The 10,291-nt window shown below is 47.1% G+C and overlaps 1 protein-coding gene across 1 annotated transcript in view; it reads right to left on the minus strand.

Moving 5' to 3' along the window:
- Positions 1 to 4,886: 4,886 nt before the first annotated feature.
- LOC143274656 (NACHT and WD repeat domain-containing protein 2-like) overlaps positions 4,887 to 10,291 on the minus strand; it is a 69,762-nt gene continuing 64,357 nt past the window's right edge. The window contains 3 exon segments of the mRNA XM_076578529.1: positions 4,887 to 5,396; positions 6,361 to 6,516; positions 7,552 to 7,989. Coding sequence (XP_076434644.1) covers positions 4,887 to 5,396; positions 6,361 to 6,516; positions 7,552 to 7,989 — 1,104 coding nt within the window.

The raw sequence follows: 10,291 nt of genomic DNA on the forward strand, positions 1-10,291 counted from the left end.
GGGGGGGTTAGTCTATCGTCAGCTATTGGGAATTCTTATTTGACTAGTTTTAATCTCTTCTTATGTCATTTGCGCATGATGATTTTATGCTAGTGTTTACAACGAGCCTGTGATTGCACAACTTAATTTCCATGTGGATTAATAAAGTGTTTTTGATTTGATTTGATTTGAGAGAAAGACAGACAGAGACAGACAAGGGAGAGACAGAGAGAAAGAGCATCAGTCAGAGATCGAGGCAGAGAGACAGAGATGGAGACAGAGAGACAGAGACACAGAGGCGAAGACCCAGAGGACATGATTCATTAATTAAAATGAAATTCGAATGAAGGTAAAAATTCTGAAAGAAGGAATTGATGGGGAGGGGGCGTGAGGGGCGAGGGAGGGGGTGGAGGCCAGAGAAAGAAACAGGCAGACAGTACACAGTTTTCAATCATGTCACAAGAAATCAAACAAAGGTAATCATGTTCAGCAAGATGTTTGTTAATTTTAATCATAGCAATGTATCACACACATCATGTGTCCATAAAAGTGTTACAAATGTCACCCGGAAATGGAACGTAACCTGCAGTACAGAAACAATGATGACAATACCGATACTGATCACCACCACAACAACAACAACACCACCAACTGTGTGAGTCTATGCGTGAGTACAACAACAACAACAATAATGATAATAATGGTGATACTAATAATGATACTAATAACAATGATAAAAACAACAATAGAAAGGATAGCAATATTACTAATAGCATCTTTACAATAACGCAAACAGTAGGAATAAAAATGTTTAAAAAAAAAAACCTTTGAAGGTTCACCCTTCTGTCTCAAGAACCGAACCAAATAACATCAGATAAAAAAAAATATATATATATATATCACAGAAACTCGACAGTAACGTTTGTTAACAATATCACAGCACGTTTGACTTTATCATGAAATCACATTGACTGTTTTAATCAAGAACAGATCCACACTGAGATCGAATACATCATAGAATAGCCAAAGGCACGCAGTTTTCATTCTTGTCAGCAAGAATATTGAGGTATATTTGTATTTGTATTTGTATTCCTTTTTATCACAACAGATTTCTCTGTGTGAAATTCGGGCTGCTCTCCCTAGGGAAAGCGCGTCGCTACACTGCAGCGCCACCCATTTTTTTTTGTATTTTTTCCTGCGTGCAGTTTTATTTGTTTTTCCTATCGAACAACAACAAAAAACCGTATGTACAAAATTCATCACAAGAGACAATATACAAATCATGAAATACAAGTGTAACAAGATTAATCATTTCTCGTTGTCTGTATATTAAAGATAAACAAATTATTATGAACTACATTTTCACTTCGCATTCCTTTCAGTGTCTTGCAAGCTGTATAGTAAGTACACTAGCTGAAATAACAGACAAAGGCGAAAACAAAATCTATGATGACTGCGTGCACTCACGTGGTAATGCACGGAAGATTCTGCCAACAATTCAGTATAATTACGTGCCCCTGATATTTAACAAATAGTAAAGAGTGGTAACTCTCTCCACACACAAGGTACATAACTTCAAGCCAATGCTACTTACGCCACCAATTCAGCTAGCACGCAGGTAAATAAAAGGTAAATTGGAACAAACCCACACACTTCCCCCACAAAAAAAAAGGAAGCGCCGGGCTTGCTCTTATACCGATCATTTGACATGTGCACACAGCAGCAATGACAGAAGAAATGTGCGAACACAAATTAGCTTTTACTCAAGACTGGCATAGCCTGCCTCTTTAATCCTGAGCAAGTCACACAGAACACACGCCGGACAATACAGAACAAACTATATTGACCCTGATAGTTTAAAAAGTTAAAGACCTCTTATAGCCTTTTACAGCTATGGGGACAGCGACATTATATCGATTGAGTCCAGGGCTTGGCATTGGAAGGCAGGACACAATTCTCTCCCTCCGCTGTTTTAACTCACTCAGTACGGCCAGTCCTCTCTTCTCCTCTACACAGACCCCTCGGATGTCCAGTGGGTGTCTGAATGACCCAACCTTTAGCTTCCGTCGTCAGAATTGTGGTATTCTTTGTCAACATTCACCTCTTCAGTATAAGAGCCTTCCGCCTGCAATATTTTGATCATGGTAATTGGGGTGAAACGCTGTTAACGTTGTCTCTTTCGCCGTTCGTATGGAGAGAGTTAACTGAACTGACAACCTTCCCCGACTGAAGTCAGCTCTCAGCCACCCCGTACGCACACGGATAGAGAGTGAGGAAATCAGTATCAGTAGCTTAAGGAGGCGTCACTGCGTTCGGCCAAATCCATATACGCTACACCACATCCATCTGCCAAGCAGATGCCTGACCAGCAGCGTAACCCAACGCGCTTAGTCAGGCCTTGAGGAAAATAAATAAATAAATAAAATAAAATAAGATAAAAATAAATAAATAAATATATAAAAGAAATTAAAAAAAGAGATAAATACATAAAAATACTACTACTACTACTAATAATAATATTTATAAGGCGCAAAATCTTGATGTGTGGAGGAGGGGGGGGGGGGTGCTGGGTAATGTGTGTGTGTGTGTGTGTGTGTGTGTGTGTGTGTGTGTTGGGGCTCATGCACATTTATGTGTATTTGATTGTGCTTTCATACTAGTATCTGTGAAACTGCATGTTTTGTTGCATATCTGTATATGCATGTGCATGTGTGTGTATGTGCCGTGAATGTGTGTCTGCATGTTTTACATTTATTTGCTTATTTATCATCATTGTTGTCCTTTTTTTTTCTTTTCTTTTCTTTCTTTTGTGCGCATAGAGTGAGGAAAATCGAAATGAAGCCGTGCCTTTCCCCAGGGACAAAAAGCTCTTGCCCGACAAACGGGGCCTCGAACCCGGATCACTGGTGAACACTGGAGAAGCGGTCCAACGTTTAATTAACCTATATTATAATTATTTTGCCACAGCGTCTGTGACGTGTTACCAGTGTGGCGTTTAATGTCAACAGTCAGTCAATCACCCAGTCGACCAGTTAATAATCAAACAAAAAACAAAAAACAGGTCAGTTTGGCATTCACTCTCACTCAGAAAGCTAGCGATGCCATCGTGAACAAAAAAACAACAACAACAAAAAAACAAACAAAAAAAAACACCACTCGTTGGTTTTATTGTAACGATACTGCGAAAAGCAACAAAAAAAAAAAAAAAAAAAAAAAAAAAAAAAGGGGGGGGGGGGGGGGAGGGGAGAAAAACAAAAGACAGGGGAAACAACACACACACACTCGTATATATATATATATATATATCACATTCACATATACATGTACGCATGTGCATCTACCAGTTTCGATCGATAACTTGTGACTATTAATTTCACCCGAACTGAAATAACGGTAAGAGCACGCACACAGACACGCACAGACACAGACACAGACGACAGACACACACACACACACACCCACACACACACACACATAAAACACACACACACACACACACACACACACACACACACACACACACACACACACACACACACACATAAGGCTGTACACGTGTACTGCCCACGAGGAAAGGAGACAGACAGACAGACAGACAGACTGATACACACACGAGCGCGCGCGTACGCGCAAAACATTACTCCTTTAGCAGCAATGACATCGACAGTCATAAACTGCACAAACTATTCAATTTCACCACATGAATCGGTACCAATAGCAGTATAATCTGTAACAAAATGTTATATTCAAAGAAACTTGTGCAAATGACGTTTTCACTGTATTTTGTGATCCACAAAACTAATAAACCTTTTATTAAGGTGCCTGTTTCGAATGAAAGAAACGGTGTATTCAGTGTAACTCGGTAATCGATCGAATTTTAAAACTATTTTTGTTTTTTCTTCTTTCGTTTCTGATCAGTTAATCAACCAGTTTATACAGCGACATCCATCACATAGTTCCAAACATACATCAAACATCAGTGTCATATCCTCAGTGACAGATGCTATCCCACCTCACCCACGCCCTCCCTCTACACCAGAACAACTCTCCTCAACACCCCCCCCCCCCACCCCCCCCACCCCCCACCCTTCACCGCCCCCCTGCTCTATGCGTCACACAACCTCACCAACCAACACTATCTACCCCCCGCCCCGCCCCCCCCCCCCCCCCCCCCCGACCTCCCCCCCCCCCCCTGCACCACTCCAAACACTCCTAATACTTCCTATCACTGCCACCCTGTCAGTATCTTTTCGCCAAAACCTCACCAACCAACACTATCTACCGCCCCCCCCCCCCCCCCCTGCACCACTCCAACACTCCTAATACTTCCTATCACCGCCACCCTCTCAGTCAGTATCTTTTCGCCAAAACCTTACCAACCAATACCATCTACCCTCCCTCCACCTTGACAATTCTATCACTCCTCACACTACACCCTTCCAACACCGCTCAATCCATCACACACACACACATACACGCGCGCGCGCGCGCACACACACACACACACACACACACACAACTTTTCGCGGTGCATAAATTATTGTCGCCGGCATAATCAAATATCGTCGCTGGTGCTAGTTGATTTATGCAGTTTTTTTGTGGGTTTTTTTTTCATTAAATTTTTTTTTTTTTTAAAGCAAGACTCCCAGCTAAATCCTGTTACTGTCGCCGGCAACAGTATGTGCTGTAGTGCGACACTGATGATTTGTGCCATGCGTGAAGGTCGGGACATACTGTCGCCGGTGAATATCTCTCTCTCTCTCTCTCTCTCTCTCTATATATATATATATATATATGACGAGGACGACGACACGATATATGCATGGCGACAATGTAAGCCGCTTAGCCACAACCCCCCCCCCCCCCCAACCCAAACCCAAACCCCACACCCATTAACCCATTCAGTCTCACTGCACACAGCAGGCCTGGGAGCGTGCGTGGTGCGCCCGCTGCGCCGCCAGCACGGCGTTGCTGATGACGCGGAAGCTCGCGCGCTTGTGCAGCTGCACGTGCACGTCGGAGCGGATCTTGGCCGACAGCCGGCACAGCTCGGGCCCCCGCCCCGCGATCACCTCCTGGTCCCTGGCCAACAGACCCTGACCTTGACCTTGACCTATCTCCCCTTCTCCTCCTCCTCCTCCTCCTCCCTCCAAGAGGGGCGGAGGGGGCGGGGGGTTCCGGGAGGGAAGGTGTCGGATGAGCTCGACGTAAGGGTCGCTCAGGCCCAGCACGAGCGTCAGCAAGAGCACGCGCCCGTCCGCCGTGCCGACGGCGATGGTGCGTCCGTCCCCGCCGCCCGCGTGTGCCGCCCTGCTCGCTTGCCCGTCGTGGCCCGTGCCCACCGTGCCCGCCGTGCCCGCCGTGCCTCCTCTGCACACCTCCAGGTATGTGCCCTTGCCGTGCAGTTTGACGGAGCCCTGTTGGGGGTTGGTTTGAGTGATGCTGTCAGTGATGATGATAATGGATGTTGATTTCTACCCAATGAGAGGTTGCCATGCGCCATCCCCTCTCTCATAGAGTAGAACTCTGATTAAGCTTCAACTTCCATGCTGATTAAGCTTCAACTTCCATGAAAATCTCTCGTAAAATCAGTCAGTTAGCGCCTAGCTTCCGTCAGAGAGCAAACTCTAAGTGCCTTACAAACACGATAGGGCTGCCTACCTGGGCAGTTTGTGTCTTAACTCGTTTGGGCGTCGGTTCGATGATTGCACACCATCTTCCCAACGCTGACTGTTACTAAAGCCCTCTTGGTCTAGAGAGTGAGGATGTAACATGGGCAAGACAATTTACTCTTTAATCATGTGTTGCCCCAGTTTTAATCATGCACATTGACACACACACACAAACACACTGACTGAAACCATTTATTGTCAGATTAACTGTTTGTTGTACTGACATTTTCGCAACCATTTGAATAAAATATTAACTGAGCAACACAAGGAAATTCTGATTTGAGGGAAGGTATGATTAAAAAAAAAAAAAAAAAAAAAAAAACAAAAAAAAAACAACAACCATATTTAACAAATCAAGTTACCAAATTTCATTAATATCATTATCTCCAAAAAATATTCTAATGCACACACATACTCACATACGTGTCTCCCCCACCCTCTCCCTACATACATCCATGTATGCACACAAACGCCCATTATAATTCCCCCACCTCATTCCCCTGCCCACTCACTCATACACACACACACACACACTCACACTGTCTCTCACTCTTTCTCATCACATTAAGGTTTCGTAATGTAATCAAGACGACATATTACACACACACACACACACACACACACACACACACACACACACACACACACACTCCCCCCCCCCAACACACACACAAACCCAACCCATAACACCTTAACTTAACCGACAGACCTTAAGGGCCCCATCCACAGCTCGACAGACTTGCAGCGAGCGACGGTCGGCGGACAGACCCACCACGTACTGTCCGTCCAGGGCCAGTCTGGCGGAGCCTTTAGTCCAGTCCACGTCCAGCTGACACAGTCTCTTCCTCCTCATCGTGTCGAACACCTGCACACACACACACACACACACACACACACACACACACACACATACACACACACACAGACATACACAGACACAGACACACACACACACATTAACATACATACATACATACATACATATACCCGTGCAAACACACAGACACATACACACACAAGCGCGCGCGCGCATATGCACACACATTTACATACATACATACATACATACATACACCATTTACATACATACATACATACATACATACATACATACACACATACACGTACACTCACACACACGGACAAATACATTATATTTATATATATAATCATTTTATCTATGTATTGAGAAGATGTATATTCAGACAGACAGACACACAGAGAGAGACAGAGACAGAGACAGAGAGAGGGGATAATAAATCCAAGGCTAAGTGTGTGTGTGTGTGTGTGTGTGTGTGTGTGTGTGTGTGTGTGTGTGTGTGCATGTATGTGTGCGCGCGTGCGTGTATACACGTGTGTGTGCGCGCACGTGCCCATGGCCAAAGTGTATTTATTCATTCATTCAATCATTCATGACCCCACATCCGCACCCACCCCCTCCAACCCCACACACTCTTCCCACCCTATCCCTCCCACCCCATATACCATCCCCCTCCAGTCTTCCCACCCACCCGATATACCCTCCCCCCACACTCTTCCCACCCACACCCTCTCACCCCACGTACCCCCCCACTCTTCCCATATACCCTCCCCCCCACACTCTTCCCATATACCCTCCCCCCACACTCTTCCCATATACCCTCCCCCCCACACCCTTCCCCCCCCCCTCCAACCCCACATACCCCCCACTCTTCCCACCCACCCCCTCTCACCCCACGTACCCCCCACATACACACCCCACTCTTCCCATATACCCACCCCCCACACTCTTCCCATTTACCCTCCGCCTCACACTCTTCCCACCCACCCCCTTCCCACTCACCCCCCTCCAATCCCACAACCCCCCCCCCCCCACACACACACACTCTCTCTCTCCTCCCCCCCCTCCTCCTGTCCACACCTGCAGGTTCTGATCCAGGCAGACGGAGCGACAGGGCGAGAACTGCAGGCGGTGCAGGTCCGACTCCGGCGAGTAGACCCGGGCGTGGTGCGTCACCACCTCCCCTTTAGCCACGTCATAGATGACGCAGCCCTTCTCCACGTCACCGGGTAGAACCAGACCCCGCTCCGCGTCGAAGGCGAAGTGGAGGTTGCTGTGGTTGTGGTTGTGGTTGTGGTTGTTGTGGTTGTTGTTCCCGTGATGCACGTGCTTGAGGTAGACGACGAGCAGTAGCCCCGAGGGCAGCACGGACACGGCGGCCAGTTGGTCGTGGTCGTCCGGGAAGCGGAGCAGGTCCGGGAGTTTGAGGATCGTGGGGGGCTCCTCCGCCACTTTGTTGCCTCCCTTTCCTCCTCCTCCTCCTGCTCCTCCTCCTGCTGTTGCTGGTGCTGTTCCCCCCTGAAGTTTAGAAATAGAATTTAAGTTGGTGTCATCCGGTTTCAGTTTCAGTTTCTCAAGGAGGCGTCAGACACAGGCTGCTGCTGCTGCAGATCACCCTGGGTAGAAGTTTTCACTTTCAGTTTCTCAAGGAGGCATCACCGCGTTCGGACACATCCATATACGCCACAATCACATCAGCTAGGCAGATGCCCGACCGGCAGCATAGTCAGGCTTTGAGTGCATGCATATAATTATTAGTGGAGTGATGGCCCAGAGGTAAACTCGTCCGCCTAGGAAGCGAGAGAGAATCTGAGCGCGCTGGTTCGAATCACGGGTCAGCCGCCGATATTTTCTCCCCCTCCACTAGACCTTGAGTGGTGGTCTAGACGCTAGTCATCTGGATGAGACGATAAACCGAGGTCCCGTGTGCAGCATGCACTCAGCGCACGTAAAAGAACCCACGGCAACAAAAAGGGTTGTTCCTGGCAAAATTTTGTAGAAAAATCCACTTCGATAGGAAAAAACAAACAAAACTGCACGCAGGAATAAATACACTAAAATGAGTGGCGCTGTAGTGTAGCGAAGCGCTCTCCCTGGGGAGAGCAGTCCGAATTTTACACAGAGAAATCTGTTGTGATAAAAAGAAATACAAATAAAAATTACATTAGTGGACCTATCAGATTGGATTTCTTCTTCAGAATTGTACCAGAGGACTTCTTCTTCTGCGTTCACTCGTATGCACACGAGTGGGCTTTTATGTGTATGGCCGTTTTTACCCCGCCATGTATGCAGCCATCTCCGTTTTCGGGGGTGTGCATGCTGGGTATGTTCTTGTTTCCAAAACCCACCGAACGTTGACATGGATTACAGGATCTTTAACGTGCGTATTTGATCTTCTGCTTGCATATACACACGAAGGGGGTTCAGGCACTAGCAGGTCTGCACATATGTTGACCTGGGAGATCGTAAAAAATCTCCATCCTTTACCCACCAGGCGCCGTCACCGTGATTCGAAGCCGGGACCCTCAGATTGACAGTCCAACGCTTTAACCACTCGGCTATTGCGCCCGTCGTACCAGAGGACAAAAACTATCGTTGCCATGGCTTCTTTTTCACGGGCGCCTGGTGCGTGCTGCACACGGGACCTCGGTTTATCGTCTCATCCGTAGGACTAGACACTCAGACTGATTTCCCAATCAAGCTCAATTAATTAAGGAGAGAGGGCGAAAGCGGGATTCGAACTCAGACTCCTCACAGACACTGTATTGGCAGATGAGCGTCTTAACCATTCTGCCACCTTTCATACAAACTCGTTTGTTATCGCTTATTTCTGTTTCGCTTATTTCTGTTTCGCTTATCACAATTCTTCTTCTTCTGCGTTCGTGGGCTGCAACTCCCGAGTTCACTCGTATATACGCTAGTGGGCTTTTACGTGTATGACCGTTTTTAACCCGCCATGTATGCAGCCATATTCCGCTTTCGGGGGTGTGCATGCTGGGTATATTCTTGTTTTCATAACCCACCGAACGCTGACATGGATTACAGGATCTTTAACGTGCGTATTTGATCTTCTGCTTGTGTATACACACGAAGGGGGTTCAGGCACCAGCAGGTCTGCACATATGTTGACCTGGGAGATCGTAAAAATCTCCACCCTTTACCCACCAGGCGCTGTCACCGTGATTCGAACCCGGGACCCTCAGATTGAAAGTCCAACGCTTTAACCACTCGGCTATTGCGCCCGTCCGCCTGTGTTTTTTCGTGTCGGCCGAAAGCTGTGAGAAAGTTTTATCTCCTTCCCCCGATTCATACAGTTTTCAGCTTATCCAAAATGTGTGTGTGTGTGTGTGTGTGTGTGTGTGTGTGTGTGTGTGTGTGTGTGTGTGTGTGTGTGTGTGTGTGCGTGCGTGTGTGTGTGCGTATGCGTGCGTGCGTGCCTGCGTGTATGTGTGTGTGTGTGCATGCGTGCGTGTGTGCGTGCGTGCGTGTGTGTGTGTGTGTGTGTGAGAGAGAGAGAGAGAGAGAGAGAGAGAGAGAGAGAGAGTGTGTGTGTGTGTGAGTGTGTGTGTGTGTGTATGTGTTTGACACACAGAGAGACAAAGGCTGATTCGGCGAAACGGAAAAGGTGTGTGGGCGGAAACAGAACAAAGAGCCAAACTCTCAAACAGTCACTGATCGAGGGTGCTGGCTGCACGACCCCGAGAATAAACGAATCGGGAATTCCCGAATCGGAATCGGACTTGGGGGGGGGGTCCTCTAAGAATTTTGTAAAGGCTCTTACGGCCTGACGAGTACGTTGGGGTTATGCGCGTTTGAGGCA

This window comes from Babylonia areolata, chromosome 29 (assembly GCF_041734735.1).
Source record: "Babylonia areolata isolate BAREFJ2019XMU chromosome 29, ASM4173473v1, whole genome shotgun sequence".
NCBI classification, from domain to species: Eukaryota; Metazoa; Mollusca; class Gastropoda; order Neogastropoda; family Buccinidae; genus Babylonia; species Babylonia areolata.